Source organism: Magnolia sinica, chromosome 14 (assembly GCF_029962835.1).
Source record: "Magnolia sinica isolate HGM2019 chromosome 14, MsV1, whole genome shotgun sequence".
Lineage (NCBI taxonomy): Eukaryota > Viridiplantae > Streptophyta > Magnoliopsida > Magnoliales > Magnoliaceae > Magnolia > Magnolia sinica.
The window spans coordinates 42,678,638-42,697,745 of NC_080586.1; the positions used below are offsets into that span (position 1 = coordinate 42,678,638).

The 19,108-nt window shown below is 41.3% G+C and overlaps 1 protein-coding gene across 2 annotated transcripts in view; it reads right to left on the minus strand.

Annotated features, from left to right (window-relative positions):
- Nucleotides 1–17,617, minus strand: part of LOC131224847 (P-loop NTPase domain-containing protein LPA1 homolog 2-like) — a 79,139-nt gene extending 61,522 nt beyond the window's left edge. The window contains exons 1-4 of one of the 2 annotated variants that reach the window (XR_009161195.1): nt 17,071–17,617; nt 13,637–13,968; nt 1,835–1,916; nt 134–562 (exon numbers count right to left, since the gene is read on the minus strand). Coding sequence is in view for 1 of the 2 variants with exons in the window: in XM_058220270.1 (XP_058076253.1) it covers nt 134–562; nt 1,835–1,916; nt 13,637–13,968; nt 17,071–17,235 (1,008 nt within the window). In the remaining variant the exon portion in view is untranslated. The remainder of the gene's footprint in view (nt 1–133; nt 563–1,834; nt 1,917–13,636; nt 13,969–17,070) is intronic. The other variant, XM_058220270.1, reaches the window with a different exon arrangement.
- Between the last annotated feature and the right edge of the window lie 1,491 nt (nt 17,618–19,108).

Below are 19,108 nucleotides of genomic sequence, written 5' to 3' on the forward strand. Positions count from 1 at the left end.
ACTGAACCTGGTACCAAGTGTCCTTTAGCTCATCCCATCAAGGGATTTGTACGCATCTGCCTATTTTATGGGGAAAAAAAAAAAGAGGAGGCAGTAAGAAAGCTGCCAACTATGCTGCGAAAAAACTACCCACCACAAAATTGAGGCTCAAGTGAACACCCTCAACAACCACTGATTCTTTTCGCTCTTCCCATGCAGTGATCAGGCGATCAAGACTGTCAATAACCATCTCACTTTGTGCTTTAAATCCTTCAATCGCCATCTGCTTCACACCAATCAATTCAGTAGTAGAAGTAGAACTGACATCTGCAGGTCTGCTGTCAGGTTTCTCACTAGAAGCTCCATCAGATAATTCATCCTTGATGAGTGAGTGCAAGATTCCTGCTAATTTCTTCGCTTTCCGTTTGGCCTTCGCTTCTGCAACTGCAACTGGATCTAAGAATTCCCCAGCATGATATGTTGAAGCCCAGAGCAGAGGATTTTGCTTTTCATCCACAAAGCTCCTCATCATGTGCCGAATAGAATCAGTGGAAATCACAGTAGTAATACCCAATCTGCTACCCTGTCAAAGAATGTCAGTGCTCAGATAAATGCTCTGGAGGGATGGGGGTAGGAAATCCTACTCAATCTCAGATAAGAGCTGTGATCGCATTTTCCCTGAAAGATTATATGCAGATATGCATTGGTTTTGAGTGCAATTCACAGACGCATTTTAGTTTAGCTGCACTTTTTACATTTAAATTATTAGAATAAGAAAGTTAGGCAAAATGGGGCGGGGACACCCTGACGTCATAAAAAAAAAAAGTTGGGCAAAAGAAAAAAGCAATTCATAAATTCAGCTGCATCAGAATAATATCTGCGAATAAATTGATTAAAAAACATTATCTGCGAATTGTATTGAACAGTAATGAATGAGTTCATTCAATTTAAGATGCAGAAAACATTCACAGAAAAAATCAATCCCTCCATCCTTCCCCTTTCATAAATGCAATGCATCTGAAATTTGAATGGTAACTAAAAAAATAATGGCATAAGTTAATTCTATTTCAGTGGCACAAACATGGTGACATAAGTTGATTCTATTTCAGTAGCACAAACACAGTGACAGAGAAATCCCTCGGTCCCTCCCTCTCTCCCACCCTCCTTCCCTCCCTACCTTCCTCCATCCTCCAAGTCTGTACTTTGTAGATGATACCACTAAAAGCATATAATGCAGTAAACATATGCCATATGGCATTACACAGAGGTACAGTCTGGAATGTCCTCGTTGGATGATCATAGACCAATTAAGAGACTGTAAAAAGGAAGGTTCCTGAATTGTCTTCCCATCAATTTTACAGATTCTTGATTATAGTTACACGAAGCACCAAGCAAAGGGCCAACAAATTCAGGTGCAGGAGCCAGGAAGTGTCTATTTCATAATGTTTTCAAGTATAACAGGTAGGAAGCATAAGCAAAAGCACTAGCCTGAAATGCAATTTGAAGCAAGAGCATGAGCCTGAAGTGTGATTCAAAGCAATAGCAGCACCTAGTTAGAACTTGGAAGAATTGTGCAACTAAGTTCCTGATGTCCACAATCATACCGCAAGGATGAATTTTGGGCCTAGAGCAATCCATCATTGTCTGCCTATCTAATCCACACAATTCAATGGTGCAGCCCATCGTCCAGGGGAAAGGACTTCAAACTACAATATAGTGCGAACAATTACAATAAGCTTGGGTTCTTCCAACTATGCTAAAGTAAACAACCAGAGAAAATAAAATAAAATAAAAAAGTTTGTATGCAAATCAAATTGAGGCTACTGAACAAAATACATGTGAAGAACAGAAGTACCAGCAATGCAGACAAAGTAGATTTGCCACACCCACTTGTGCCGCACAACAGAATAGTGACAGATTCCTTCCTCTCTCGAATTCTGTAACAAAAGAAGAAATTCAAAGTAAAAAATAAATAAATAAATAACAATTGCCAAAAGCACAGATTGGTGGATAAGATTTGATATCTGAAAGAAGACCAATACCTTATATGTAAGGTAACAAGCAACACAATTCTACCAATATCAATGTATTTCAAAGGAGAAGGGAAAGGTGAAAGAATAGGAGTAATGGTTATTTGGAAACAAATACCGGTACATCATTTTATTGACATTTTGGAAGTATAGGGTGTTTCGATTGGAAATGTGCCTCGGAGATTGGAATATCTATATTTGACAATAACAGAAGTAGTCTGAACCAAGAATACTCGTCATTAATTATTTCGTTAATCTGGATTCTTATTACATTCCTCACCTTGCCCTTGATTCCAATACAAAGTACAATTAATTGTGCAAATATTAAATGACAAGTAAATATTTTTTTTTTTAAAGCAACAGGATTATATTAAAAACGGAGGAAGGAAACAAGGGGGGCTGTTGAGATAGCAGAGCCAGAACCAAAAAACAAAAACACTACAAGCCTAAAAAGAGAAAGTTAAAATCTCTAAGAGTAAACACATTAGAGGCCCATTCTATGAGCAGTTTTTTTGCTCTCGATCCCACAACTTGAGCCGAAGCTTGCGCATTGTTGAAGCATCTATCGTTTCTCTCCTTCCAGACTGCCCACCAGATAGCCACGATTGCCATTTTCCAAACCTTAGATCTGATTTTACCCAACTTGAAGCTGTGCCAGTAAGCAAGAAAAGAGGAGGCAGAAGGTGGCACGCATCCGCAGACGTTGAAGCTTGAAAAAAAATCTTGCTGGATCTAAGAAACGAACGAACAGTGCACGAGGAGGTGATCGACAGATTCTTCATAGCCCATGCAACATAGACAGATGTTGGCGAGCTGCATACCTTTCTTCATGAGGTTGTCTAAGGCGAGGATCCGATTCCTAGAGGCTAGCCAAGCAAAACAGATATATTATGGGGGGGACGGGATATTTCCAGATAAACGAAGAAGCCAACATTGCAAGGGGAGAGGAGGGGAGAAGAGTAGCGTATAGGGATTTCACCCGAGAAATGGGAGGATTTATCTTTAGTCCAGATAATTTTATCCAGTTTGGACTGGGTCAGGGTAACCCTGGATAAGCAATGAAGAAGCTCAGCAAAATGCGGAACCTCCCAGTCGTAAAGATTTCTACAGCAGCTGATATCCCACACTAAACCAAACTCCATTTGGGAGAAAAAGTTGTCAATGGGCCTATCCTTCTTGACAGGCAGGCGATAAATAGATGGGAAGCTGTCCCTCAAACTCCTCTCCCCTAACCAGTGGTCCTCCCAAAACCGAATCGCTGACCCCGTTCCCCAACTGAAAAGCAATATTCTCCATTACCAGATTTTTGGAACGAAGGATTACTTTCCAAATGTGAGAAGCTCTGTAGGCTGAAGAATCCCTGGTCCACCAACCTCCCGAGGATGACCCATATTTCCCTTTGATGACAGTGTTCCATAAAGCTTCCGGCTCCGAACCGAGTCTCCAGGTCCACTTGCCCAGGAGAGCCTTGTTCATCATCTTCAGGTTTTTGACGCTTGCGCCTCCATCTTGGAAGTGTCTGCAGACCTCTTGCCAATCCAAGAGATGGAATTTCTTCTGATTTTCCTTGCCGCTCCACAAAAAAATCTCTTCTCAACTTGTCGATCCGACATAGAATGACTGACGAACAGATAAAGAGGGACATGAAATATATGGAAATTTTCGACAAGGCAGCTTTTATAAGCGTGAGCCTGCCCCCCATTGACAAGTACCTACATTTCCATCTGGCCAACGTCTTTTGGAATTTATCCACCACCTTGTCCCACATAGATAGCGGAGGGGTACCAATGACAAGCGGCAGGCCCACGAAGAACGTCGGGAGAGGGGCAATCGAGCAACCCAAAACCGGAGCAAAAGAATTTAGGTCCAGCTCGGAAATATTAATCCCGAAGACTTTAGATTTGGCCATATTAATGCGCAACCCAGACATGACCTCAAAACATCTAATAGTCGTGTGAAGATTTATAATGGCTTCAAACCCCGCTTCGCAAATGATCAACGTATCATCCGCAAATTGAATATGAGATATCGGCGTGGCCACCCCTGGCATCGAGATGCCTTTGAACAGCCCAGCACTTTGGCCCTTTAGCATCATCTGGGAGAGAGCCTCAACTATTATAAGGAATATAAGAGGGGAGAGAGGGTCACCCTGGCGTAAGCCCCTCGAGCTGGGGAAAAAACCTTTCGGGACACCGTTGAGAATGACTGAAAAGTGAGGAGATTCAACACAGGCCTTCATCCAATTCCTCCATTTCTCACCAAAACCCATGCGGATAAGCATGTATTGAAGAAATTCCCAGTCCACATGGTCGTAAGCCTTCTCTATGTCGAGCTTACAAAAGACAGATTTAATCTCAGTCCTATGATAGGAGTGAAGAATTTCATTAGCTATTAGCGCACCATCAACGATCTGTCTTCCCTTAATAAAAGCATTTTGATACTTGGATATCAACTTTTCCATCACAGAAGCTAGCCTTATGGATAGGATTTTAGCCAGAATTTTATATGGGCTGTTAATCAGACTGATAGGCCTGAATTCGGAGAAAGAGTTTGCTCCAGGAACTTTGGGGATGAGAGCGATGAAAGAAGCTCCGATACCCTTGGAGAGCTTTCCCCTGGCGTGGAATTCGTTGAGGAAGTTTATGACGTCAAGGCGCATAGTGTCCTAGAACGAGTGAAAGAAACTCATAGGGAATCCATCAGGCCCAAGAGACTTATCTCCATCCATCGCATCGATGGCCTCTTTAACCTCCTCTTCCGAGAAAGGAGCCTCCAGCCGATCTGCTTCCGAACTTAAGAGCGAGAGGAAATGGATCCCATCCAACCGAGGCCTGGACCAACCTTCAGAAGAGAGAACTGATCTAAAATGGAGCACCGCTGCTTCCGAAATCTCGTCTCTATCATCAACTTATCTGCCGTCCACTGAAATGCTATGAATAGCTTTAGCCCGAGCTCATGTTAGCTAAGCTGTGGAAATACTTAGTATTCTTATTGCCCTCAGAGATCCATGTAGCTCTCAATTTAACCTTCCAAGTTAATTCATCTTCCAGGGTTCTGGAGGAAATGGACTGAATAATCTGAATGCGTCTGGATAACACCTCCAGTGGAAGGACATTGCCTTCCATCCCGGAATCAATCTGTTGCAGCTCTGTGAATAAAGCCTCAATTTCGCAGTCTCTCTTCCGAAGCTCATCTTTCTTCCTATCTTTTAATTTTTCCTTTAGGGGACGAAGCTTGCACATCAGCCTGTGACTAGCGAAATCGTTAGCGTGAAAGGAGGCCCACCACTCCACTACTTTCTGATTAAAACCCTCGATGCTGAGCCAAGTAGAGTTGAATTTGAATGGTTTGGGGCCTCAATCGTCGTTGATAACCGAGAGGAGGATAGGGCAGTGATCCGAAGTTGTTCTAGGAAGAGCAATCCGGGTCGCAGACGGGAACTCCTCAATCCAGTCCGTAGATAGGAGTAACTTGTCTAATCTCGACTGAATCTGGGATCTACGGCCATTGGACCAAGTGAATTTGGCTCCTATGAGGGGCAGATCCACTAGTTCCTGGGCTTGAATCCAGTCGGAGAACGAGTGCATTGCGAGACTTGATCTCCTTCTGCAAGAGTGCTCCTCAGCAAAACGAATGACGTTGAAATCACCCACATAACAGTAAGGCACTGAATAGGACTGTCTAATGGCAGTCAGCTCATCCCAGAAATTGGACCTTAAAGAATCTTCATTAGGACCATAAGCAGAAATGACAATGCATCGGAAAGAAGAATACTTATCTGCAGAAAATATAGCCCAGCAAAAAATTCGACAGCATTCCAACTTGTAGAATGTTTGTCGCAATGACAGAAGAGTTATGCAGGTTTGGAACCCAAGCTTCACACCAATACGCATAAGATACGCATAGGATAACAGATCCACGATGAATCCACATAAGATATGCATTAGATGACGAATCCAAGATAAATCTGCAAGAAAACATAACATTTTGGCTTTGCAGGACTTGTGTTGCGTTGCTTGCGCAGTTGTGCAACAAGCCTGTCATCGCAACAACTTCTTCATCTTCCTTCTTCCTTCTTTTTTCTTCTCGCGCCGCAACCCACTTGATACTTGAATTATGCAAATCTTCAACTCCTAAAGCTCTCGGATTTATCCAATATGCGAATGAGAGGGGAGGAGAGGTATTTATAGGCTTTCGCATGTGTGAAGCCCCATATATGCGCCAGCCCGCAGCATTCCTCTGTTGCACGAATTCCATACTAGTTCAATTGGGCCGCTGACCTCTCTTCCATTGCTTCCTTTTCCTCTCTACCTTTTTATTTAGTTGCACAATCACACAACTCAATGCTTTGCGCGATAGCGCAATATGTTCCTGTTGTGCGACTGCGCAACAAACTTTGTGCGCCAACAAATGCCCCCTCGATCTTCTTTTGAATTCTTCTTGGAGAAATTCAAACGGAGGATTAACCCTCTATCAACGCAAAAACTCCTCTTCATAATCATCCATTGCACGATCGTGCAACACACTTGTTGCATGATCGGGTCCACACAACAGCCAATCGGGTCCCGCAGCCTATATAAACCAGTCGCCCTTCGTTTTACTTCGCTTCTTACTTCTAGTTCAGACTTCATTATCCTTTTGCATGATTGCACAATAGCCAATGGGGTCCTACAGCCTATATAAACTAGCCGCCCTTCATTTTACTTACTTCACTTCTTACTTCTAGTTCAAGCTACATCATCCTTTTGCACAATCGCACAATAGACCTGCTTTGCGCAACCGTGCAACAGTCCCCTGCTTCAGCAAAAATTTGCCCAAGTCCCCGAACTGCCGAAATTTCACCTGATCTTTTCTTCTTTTTCTCGTCACAATGGCAAAGAGTAAGAAATCCCATGGGTCCAACCAAGAACCCTCAACTCCAACCCATCAGACTCATAGGAGTTAAGGGACCTCAAAATATTCAATTCCCCCAAACTGACGATCACCATAGAAAAAGGGTCAAAACCACGGTTAGTTGTCCTTCTCTATTCAAAGAACCAAATCCACCAACAATAAATTTTTTTGAAAGAATATCATGTCTGGCAAGCCCAATTCGCCAGGCTATAGTAATGGGGGATATAGAAAGACCTCCTCAAGAGGGTCGTGAAACAGAATGGGAGGACTAGTTAAAGGCCACCTCAAACCTACGGACAGATAGCTCCATGTTGTCCAACAGAGAAGCCACTACCCCTCCCTCTTTTACGACGACAAAATAGTCGAAGAGCAAGGGGCAACAACTACAAGAAAAGATCAAGGAGTTTAACAGGAAGCGTCTTCATTCGCTACCACCTCTCGATTCTCTATAGAGAACCTACGGACAAAATGACGCAAATTGGATCCTTTACACAACCCATTGGGCTATGAGGGAGCCACAAATCTAGAGGGTCTTTTGCTAGATAGGGGTCCAAGGCAAAGGACTGACAAAATCTCTCCCATGAGGTTTTTAATGCCATGCTATAACCCTCGCAACCTCTTCCTAACTCGTTTCTTCAAGACCACGTAACAACACTTTCGTACCCGAGACTCCCTGTGCGGCACATAAGAGTTCTGGACTCATGGCTTCTTGTCCTCACCCAATTACTACAACGCTTGGGCTAAAGCAATAATCAAGAAGCATTTGGGCATCCTGATAAAGATCGATCTTCTTAACGCGATTGAAGTCACATCCGACTATTTCTATAGAGATGTGGCCGTATTCAAGGGCTTCCTGAATTATTGGTGCCCTACCACCAACTCCTTTCACCTTCCTATTGGTGAAGTCAGCATCACACTGTGGGACGTTTACAAAATGGTCGGTCTTCCCATCACAGGTTGTTTCTTTGATGAGTACGTGCCCACAAATGAAGAGTTCGCCCACTTTTCTCCCACAAGTTGTCAACCGAAAGTCTTAGAGACCGCCATAGAACTCTTCAGAGAAATGGCGAAGTTTCCAGATATTAGAAAAGTCCTTAACCTCATCTGGCTTGCGCATTTCACAAGAGATCTACGATATGTTTTTTTCTTTTCTAGGTTTACTAGTATCTTCATGTACTTCTTCATTAATTCTCTTTAAAACATTTTTCTTTTGATTCTGCAGCTTTGCTGGAAACCACAGCCAAGAACTGAATGGTCTACGACAAAAGATCAAGGGGCCAGCAAAATATAGAAAAATTGGCGAGCTAGCCGTCTTCTTGGCCTATTGGCTCAGCTTGGTGGTACTCCCTCCAAATGGGCGGATGCTAACAGACCCACTCTATTTGTGGTTGTTGGAGCAATGGAGGAGGGCAGAAAACATTCCTTGGCCCCTCCAATTCTCTATTCCTCCATACAAACTTATCATAGTCAAGAATGCTCTACTAGTTGTAGCCTATATGTTTCAAGATCAAGAACAGTGGCCTTTTCTTAGCGATGCTCTGGCGGTTTTGGATAATTCTACAAGACTGACCAAGATCAACATTTCGCCACTGCATGATTCCTTGATTCATTTTTGTGCTTCTCCGCAACAACTTGAATCGGCTCGCAATATGGTTATTGCACCAAAAGTCCTTCACGATTAAGAGGAATTACTACTTCTCAAAGATAAGATTTCCATAACTTCAGCCACTATTTTTGGCTATAATAGGGAGTTTAATTCTCTTCAAGAACAATTAAAGACCTCTGAGCTGACTTTGGTGGCTATTAACGAGCAAATAGCCAGTCTTGAAGCTCAGAAACAGATAGAGGAGCTGAAGATAAGCAACATCAAGGGTGATATCGCAGAGTACAACATAGTTGATCTTGAGAAATCAGAACTTTCCAAAGACAAAGCATCTGCCGTTTCATTGGAGCAAGAGTTGGCCAGTACTCCTGACTAAGCCAAACTAATTATTGAAGCTAAACGTAATATTATCGCGGCCCAAGTTCAATTTAAACAGGATTTGCAGAAGTTTATGTTTGCTTTGGGTTTTTCTGAGTAATTGTAATGGCTTGACCATCCTGTATCAAAAATTTTCACGATATGTATAAAGTTTTAGCATTTTTTTTTTTTCCCTAAAAGCTTATAAACATGAATGGCATGGATTATTTGCACATTCCATCAAATAATCGTAGATATTTGTCTATTAATAATTTATGCCTCATTTGCATGTTCTCATTAATTCAGGGACATAACATGATGAGAGTATATTCATGAATGATGGTTTTCTTTTATATCAGTTTAAGTTTCCATTGCATATTGCATATAATCTCGTAATTTAAAGGCATAACGTGGCAATAGCATAATTCTTCACTTGTCGACATGCACTATGCAATGTTCTTTTTAATGGGCAAAACCTATCTTAGGGTTCAGTTAGTATTCCTAAGGCGCCATACACAGTTTAGGCTCTTGAGTATTTGAAGTGACCACAGTTTAAGCTCTAATGTATTTGGAACAACCACAATTTTTTAGGCTCTCGAGTATTTAGAGCCAATAGGGCTTACGCAAGTGGCCTCTGTAACTCTTATGAGCTCATTGAACCACCGCTGCCTAGGGAGTCCACCCACCACAGTCCATCAGAGGGGCCCAGTAAAGCCACTGGGGCGGTGAACTCGGTAGGATTTACGCGCAGGGTTGGCCTCAGTAACTCTCTAGAGTTGGCGGAGCTCGCAAGGCTACCTATCTGGGTACCAAATCCAAGGCCGCCAGTCCATCAATTAGGGGGGAGTTCACTTGGAGGTCAACCCTTCCTCATGAGTTTCTACTGAAATCAAGTCAGGAACCTGGGGGATCTTATGCATGGTTGGCCTATCTATGGATGAACTAAAGAGCTCACACTGCGGCCCTGTTTTTCTTTGCCTGTATAACCCGGATCCATTCATGATGGGGCATTTTCTCTCACCCATCCCCATTACGCTATCAAAGAGCAATACAGGCAGCATTAGTCTCATGAGTGGTTGGCCTTCCGCAGGCTTTTTAAGCCACTGGCTCTCTCCGCTGCCCACATGGGTTTGAGCATGTGGTTGGCCTTGCGAGGTTTTTAAGGCCACTAGCTCTCACTACTACACGCATAATGTTTGGTGAGTCGGCAACATAGCACAAGTCTTATACGTGGTTGGCCTTCATGGGCTTTTAGCCGCTGGCTCTCAACGTTGCCTTGTATAGATTGCCCCATTATTTATAACATTCAATCCAAAGGTAATCATGCAACAGTGCATTCTTTGAAACCATAATGCAAAACTATCTTAGGGTTCAATTAGTATTCCTAAGGCGCCATACACAGTTTAGGCTCTTGAGTATTTGAAGTGACCATAGTTTAAGCTCTTAAGTATTTGGAGCAACCACAATTTTTTAGGCTCTCGAGCATTTGGAGCCAATAGGGCTTACACAAGTGGCCTCTGTAACTCTTATGAGTTCGCTGAACCACCGCTACCTGGGGAGTTCACCCACTGCAGTCCATCAGAGGGGCCCAGTAAAGCCACCGGGGCGGTGAACTCGGTAGGATTTACACGCAGGGTTGGCCTCAGTAACTCTCTAGAGTTGGCGGAGCTCGCAAGGCTACTTGTCTGGGTACCAAATCCAAGGCCGCCAGTCCATCAATTAGGGGGGAGCTCACTTGGAGGTCAACCCTTCCCCATGAGTTTCTACCGAAATTAAGCCAGGAACCTAGGGGATCTTACGAATGGTTGGCCTATCTACGGATGAACCAAAGAGCTCACATTGCGACCCTCTTTTTTTTCGCCTGTATAACCCGGATCCATTCATGAGGGGGCATTTTCTCTCACCCATCCCCATTACACTATCAAAGAGCAATACAGGCGATATTAGTCTCACGCGTGGTTGGCCTTCCGCGGGCTTTTTAAGCCACTGGCTCTCTCCGCTGCCCACATGGGTTTGAGCGTGTGGTTGGCCTTTGCAAGGTTTTTAAGGCCACTGGCTCTCACCGCTGCATGCATAATGTTTGGTGAGTCGACAACATAGCACAAGTCTTATACGTGGTTGGCCTTCATGGGCTTTTAGCTGCTAGCTCTCAACGTTGCCTTGTATAGATTGTCCCATTATTTATAACATTCAATCCAAAGGTAATCATGCAACAGTGCATTCTTTGAAACTTTAGCTACAAGCATAATGCAAAATGAGGGCCTGTTTGGATAAAGAATTATGACAGTATTGTAACTCAGAAGCGCCATCATTACAATTTTACAATGTTTGTTTAATCAGATAATTCAACATATAGTTTAGTGGTCAAATGCAGATGTAATAAGAGATGGTTAAAGGAATTTATAATCATTACAAATTTACAATACATTGTAGTAGAAATCTCCTATCCAAACACAAGAATCAACGTATTTTTCTCATTGATTTGCATCTCAGTAATGTAAAAGTATCATCCACGCCTATCCAAATTTGGGAATTCTTGGTCAGCACCAAATGACGTGATCGTATCCCTGTTCAATGTCTACTTACAAATGATAGCCTTCCTGCCTTATGGCAAGAATCAATACATTCATGAGCAATAAGCGCGCTATCTAAAATTAGTCTTGCCACAAATGCGCCTTGAACTTTGCAAATGACATGCTCGAGAATGGGTCGGAACCTGGTAGCCAACATTTTAGCTAAAATCTTATAGGGGCCACCAATCGAACTTATTAGCCTAAAATCCCTTAAACAATCTGCTCCTTCCTTCTTTAGAATTAAAGCAATAAACAAAGCCCCAAAATTAGATGAAAGTCAACCATTCTTAAAGAACTCAACGAAGAAAGCATTCATATCACTTTGCACCAGCTCCCAATACACATGAAAAAATGCTAAAGGAAACCCGTCCAGCCCCAACGCCCTATCCCTCCCCACCAATCAAACTTATTGGCCTAAAATCCTTTAGACAATCTGCTCCTTCCTTTAGAATTAAGGCAATAAACAAAGCCGCAAACTTAGATGAAAGTCAACCATTCTTAAAGAACTCAACAAAGAAAGCATTCATATCACTTTGCACTAGCTCCGAGTACAAATGAAAAAATGCCAAAGGAAACCCGTTCGGCCCCAACGCCTTATCCCTCCCCAAAGCATCCACCATTGCCTTGATCTCTTCCTCAAAAACCAGATTCTAAAGGGAACCAGACTCATCTTTGGGAATCACACTAAATATGCAGTTATTGAGCCGCGGTCTCTCCCACCTCTCCCCTGACAAGAGATCTAATAAAATTGGACTACTGCATCACAGATGTGATCTTTCCTCAACCTAAGCCCATCCACCATTACATTGTAAATCTTGTTATTCCTAGCCCTAGCACTTGCAATACCATGCAAAAAAAAAAAAAAAATCATATTCTTATTACCCTCCTAGAACACTATCTCTACGTCATTATCGCTACTTGTTCTCCTCTTCCTTCAACTGCTCTTTGTATTCAAGAGAGATTTAGTCTCGTAGCCTTCTCCTCTTCCGTGAACTACATCTACTCTTCCTTAATATTTAGACTTTCGATGTTGCAAAGAATGGATCCCAACTTAGACTCCCAGGTTGCAAGAGCCTCCTTCCTTCAAATGTTGATCTTGCCCTTTAGAAGGTTCAATTTCTGAAAAAGAATAAAACCAGCTTGACCCTCTGCCATGAACAACGACCACTGCTCCTTCGCTAAGTCAATAAACCCCTCCACTTCTAACCAAGCTAACTCTAACCAAAATGGCGACGGGCCCTAATCATCCTCATCCACCTCCAAAAGGATAGAGCAATGGTCAGAATGGGGCTCAGAAGGCCTCTTTGCTGCACAAGGGGGTACTTTCCCACCCAATCCAAGGAGACCAAAAATCTGTCCAATTTAGACATAATATTACTTTCTATCCCATTAGACCAAGTAAACTTGATGTCTCCCATCGGAATATCCACCTAACTCATTCTTCTGGACCCATTCCAAGAATTCTCTCATGATCTGAGCAATTCAACAGCCTGTAACTTCTCGAAAGAGAATCTCATGAGTCAAAGTCACCCCCCCAGACACCACGGAAGCTGAGTCCAAATCATCCCAAAACTGTACCTGCCGCACCAGAGAGTTTGGGCCCTACACTGCAGTGAAGACCCACATGAAACTGGCTGCCAAATCCGTTTAAAAGAACTGAGACAAAGAACTTAATGCACCACCAGTCTTCTCTAACCCACAGATTGGTGTCCCAGATTATCACAATGCCTCCCACCGAGCCCCTTGCATCTAACAACACCCAGTCCTTAGGCCATCAACCCCAAATAGCTGCAATTAGTTGCTGACCCATCAACTGCATCTTCATCTCCTGAAGCAATACCTGCATCTGTATACTAGTTTTCAAGAAACCGCCAAGTTGTACTCATGTTTCTTATTTGTGTAGCCATATTTCTATCAGGGCGCAATAGGTGATCGTGCAAATCTCAGCCCTCCCATCTGATTGACTGTTATTTCGACTATACACATTTAACATGCCATATGAAAATACATAAATCAAGCTAAGTAATAAGTAAAGACTGTAGTGACACAAGATGAGTTTGGAATTATATAGGACGACAAAGGGAAATCATTTCAAAGTAACCATATAGGCTGTTTCAAATATAAGCCATATGCATTTCATATTGGTGACATAGGAAAAGCTGTTTTTAGTTACGTCAGAAGAAACTGACAAAATTATTTACCTGCATGCCAATACCAAGTCAGCCCTCTGATTGGGGCCCACATACTTATACTGAGAAAGAGAATCACAAACAACATCCAAGAAAGTCTCTCTTCTAACAACAACAGTCGTGCGTCTTTTGTATAGTTCAAATGGTACAGTGTTACTTTTCTCATCCTTCACCACAACCGAATCATCTCCAGCCTCTCCTTGACCCAAGGAACCAATTGTATAATGTCCAATTTCTTTCTGGACCCATTGCTGGGAAGCATTAGATTGGAATGTTTCCATCTCAGGAGGCAAAGCATCACCGAGGCATTCGCTCCTCATCACTTCAAAAACCCTTCGGCTGATCTGATAAGAGGAAAATAGTACACTTCGTTAAAAGATTAACCGGCACAATGCCACGGCTGATATTCATAATCATACAATTATCATCACCATCAAAGCCTTATGGCATCAATGAAGCAAAAAAAAAAAAACTTACAGCACACCAATAAAATTAAATTTGAAGTATGTAACCAACTTGCAAGGATGTTCTCGATAATCATATGTGTAATATAGAGGTAAACATTGGGCAAACTTGGGGAAGTGGACTTTTATTAGTTATGGTTATATTATCAGATGAGGCTGTGGATGCAAAAACATAAAGTTGCATGCAATATACTATCCTCTTTTCCCCAAAGAGTTATGCATTATATTATCATTAATGCTAATAGACTGGATATGGTGGCAAGAGTATTTTTGAGGTTGAATCTCAAAGTCCTTGATGAGAGCTTATGTGACAAAAAAGAAGTTGCAGAAAATTTTTCAAAATGGAGACGAACATAAATAAAAATAAATAAATAATAAATAATAAATAAATAAATAAACTGGGATCTGAACAGCTAATTCAATGCTTCAATCCTTCAGAAACCATGAACAAAACAGACAACAATGGCATCACATATACAAACTGAAATTCTAAAACAAATGTAGAAAAAATGACAGAGTTATCAATCAAAATAGAGCCCTTTGGAAGCAAAAGCCATGAGGGAATAAGGAAAAACAATCAAAAGTTAGATCCAGTTATACCACAAAATAGGACATGATAGAAAGCCTGATGCCAGAAAAGGAGAGATAGAAGGCAAGGATCTACATATCCCAAAATCTACAATGCAGATACAAAGACAGGGATAACATAAGGACAATTTAATACCATGATAAGATTGGTAGAAATTGTTAAAATAACAAACTGAATACAATTGAATATAGTCAAGAAATAGACAAACGTCCATGCAGCAACACTACTGGCATCAGGATTAGATCGTATAGTCAGTGATAACTATTGGTTTGGTTTCCTATATGTGCAGCCTCTACCACTTTAGAGACATTTAAACAGAAAACTCCAGCTTAGTTAGCTTTGTGTTTTGATTAAATTGGCAACTACCTAGAATGTAGTCCCTATGGAAATACAAGTGGAAGAGTTACTCGTGGGAGATTTAGGGCATTCATTTAGAGAAGGATATCAATTAAAGGGAAGCCCAAAGAGGCATGGTCCTAGCTTTTCTTGATATAAGGAAAGAAAGAAACAAGGGACAGAGCTGCTCTATACATATACCTAGGTTACACTCCACAAACACCTGGAAAAATCTGACGACTGAAAAGTGAATAAAGTGTATGTTAAAAACAAGGGAAGAAAGTAGTTGTAAGGGGCATTTTGGCATTGTGGGTTTTCACAGCAAATGTACTTTCTTCACTGATCCATATATATGTCATTTATTTTGACTTGTTAGTTTATTAGAAACAATTTATTCAATGCAGCAGAACAAACAACTTAGTTGTTTACAGGTATTTTGCTAACCTAGAAAGCTAACCAGGTGCACATCTACCAAAATGAAATTCCAACCGCCTTCACATAACAAGAAACAGACTAAATATGAGTTTTGATATTCTTAAGAGAGATGCCTCTTTTGTATCGCTTTGACCCCTAATTCAGTCATGTTTGTTATTTCTTCTTCATGTTAGGATGGAGTTGAATGCACAATTTAATCAAATTGCAATAGGCAGTTCAATAAAGTAGGAATCACCTGACTGCAGTTTTTCTTTTTCTATTTTTTTAGGTAATCATGTGATTGCAGTTACCTTCTTTAGTATTCATATCAAGGGACAGGCTCCAAATTGTAATTGTTTTGCTTTCAAATGGGACTTGAAAGGAATGTTAACTGCAGTCTAAGGTTGAGTAATCATTACGAATGATAAAAACACATTGCTATAAACTGATTTCTTTTGTTTCAATTGAACTAAATGATCACCATTCAATTCAATTGCATATCCAAACAAACCCCCTCAACAAACCTGTCATTTGTTAGAGTATACAATATCCATGTACCACTGTATGAACATACTAGAGATAGGTTCATGGATATATCTGTTAAGATGTCCTACAAATCTACCACTTATTCTATATATTCTCTCCACTCTCAATGGAATAGATACACAAAAAATCTCCAAAATGTACTATCTACGATTTAACATCATTTACCCGAGAAAGGTGAATCATTAACAAAATCAAACTGACTTAGTTTTTTTTTTTTTTTTAAATAATAATAACTAAATTGGCAGTCATCCATCTGAAAGAATAGCGAAAAAGAAGTCCAACAAAAGAAGAAAAAAATAACCTAATATGCAAAATAATAATAATAATAATAACAATAATAATAACAACAATAATAAAATAACAAAGCAACCTATATCTGATTCTTCAAACTCTTCCGCAAGACACAAAGATTACATTCATCAGACAATTCACCATATCTGAAAGATGAGAAGCTGGAATATATGAGGCGCGCTTAAATTACAAAAATATGTAGCCCAAGGGAACTAACCAAGAGGCTATTGACTAGTTAAAGCAAATTTACCAAATTGCCACTCGTCACAGAAAAGAGAGAGAGAGAGAGAGAGAGAGAGAGAGAGGACTATAAACTGAATTGGCCCAAACTACACAAAAACTGCAGCATTCTAAGCCCGCAACTCCTCAGCGAGGCATTAACAACAATTACCAGATAATATTATCAAAATTACCAAACTGCCATCCACCCCATCAAGGAAACAGATGGCCAGTTGGTCGCTCTGAGTGGAAGGTAATCACCCAAACTAGACAAACCAGAGCAACTCAGGGATAGAAACTCCATACTGAAAAACAAACAAAATCACCCAGACTGATTTAATCAGATTTACCAAACTTCCATTAACCGCATCCAAAACAACTGAACAGGTCTAAAAACAAGCTTGAAAGTCCAAAGAAAGACATCAAATAAATCGACATTCCATCGCAAACAAAGGAAAGCCACAAAACGAGTGAGTCAACGGAAACTGCAGCAGCAAACAGAAAACGTCAAAATCAGCTAACAGAAGAGAGGGAATGGAATTTTCCGTGATAAATCGACAGTACATTTTCATCAGAGTAGTAATAACCTTGAAAGCGTGGCGTGCTTTGCATCCCATGAGCTGGAGAGTGCTCTGAAGCACGGGCCGCGTGTACCGAAAAGACACATTCCCTTCTCCATCTATCCTTGTGACTCCTCCTCCATTGTCGTCGTCGACTACGACTATATAAAGCAGTTTAGGCGATTCCGCCATTTTAAGAAGAGAAAGATCGCACCAGCTTCCCCTCCCTAGCTACAATATATACAGCAGGCGAGAACGAAGAGATTACAAGAGAAGCGAGAAGCAGCGGAATGCAGATGAGAACCGATCGGATCCTATTCCACCTGGAAAATGGGAAAGCAGCGGTTTTTGGAAGGGGAGAGAGAGAGAGAGAGAGGAGGTTGGGTTATTCTTCAATGAAAAAGGGACGGTTGGGATGGGTGGGCCTCGTTCCGATCATTGGCCATTTCTTCTCCTCTTCCTCTTCTTGCAGAGCTGCAGCTGCTGCTGCTGCTGTCCGCACAGCTTCCGCGTGCAACACGACCTCGCCATTTCCTGCCACTGCCTCCACGCATCACACGGACCGAGGCTCCACACGTCCCTCTCTCTTTTGTGACAAAACATCTTTTCCCGGCAATTTCTCGGCACGGAAATTTCTCGGGATATTTTCAAATTTTAACGTTTTTCTCGGGATATCATCACCGAAATAAAATATTCAAAATTTCTTTTTAAATTTTAAATTTATACCTAGTAACATTTTTAAAAAATATATTTTTACTATTTTCGGTATAATATCGCGACAATAACTCGATATTTTTATTTCTTGCGAAATTTTGATGATAAAAAAAAAGAAAAAATTAATTTATCTCGATATCGGGAGATTGTCGCGCTGCACCATCACCTCTCTCTCCCCTTGCTCGTTGTCGTAGGGATCCGAGGCTTGACGAACCTCGCGCTCGCTGCCTAACAGGATTACCGTCTCTTACCCGGGACAAACGACTTGACTGTAAAAAAATCTACGCCGCCCATCATGTGCACTATCCCTTGTTAGGCCATGGTACCAGAATTTAGGCTGCTTCAACAATCATATGGGTCATTTTAAAAAATTATTCCTAAAACATCTGAATGTGCTTGATATGGCTCATATGATTTTGGAATACTTTGATTTTCAAGTGGTTCCTTCATCCCGATGAGTCACATAAACAAAACTAAAGATGAGTTTCCGATCACAATTGTTTCCTGCAGCGTAGCCTCTACTTGAGATTTGGATTATCATTATTTTTTTAGTTTATTTATTAACATGAGGCAGTATGTACGATGAACCGGGTGGATCTAATGAAAGTTACTCCCATATGGCTCTCGGCTCAAGAAAGTAACACCGGTAGGTACCTAACGCAAGGTACGCTATGGCATTTCTTTCCCCATCCATTTCTACCAACTGATGCCCATGGTATACCAATTGGCTTCGCTTTTTACCACCTTAGGTGGACCATGCTCCAAATCTATCCTGCCCTTATTGACCCTTCTTCCTGAATATGGGTCAATGATATATTTATCTTATTAACTCTTCCGTTAGTGATCATAAATCAAAGGGCTTGGATTGGCCCTTCCATCGATTCGATTTTCGGTTCGTAGACATCTAAGTTGGTACCCAACAGATCAGTGGTCTTGACTATTGGAACTAAAAAGCCCAGTCTGTGCAAAACCTAAACTGGGTGGTCCAGGATCATGCATCTAATGCAATGTTGCCTGTGCCGTCTTCAGGAGCTATATCTATATATAGAGAGACACATACATGCATTTTTAATTATATGAATGAGTTTTAATAATACAATTAGTTGATTCATTGTGTCCTATCATAGATGTAGGATGCCTCAAAAATCTCCTCCAACAATGGTCGTAACTGTCCCATGGACATATATAATTATACTAAGAGAAATGTACAAGGGTGATCACCTGAAGAAGGTCTTGAACATATTAGGAAAATTCTTAGTTAGGGCGATAACCATAAGGGAATCCCTTACCGAACATACATCCCTTATTATAGATGCACCTAGGAGAATAGAATCTAGGAAAATAAACCTCT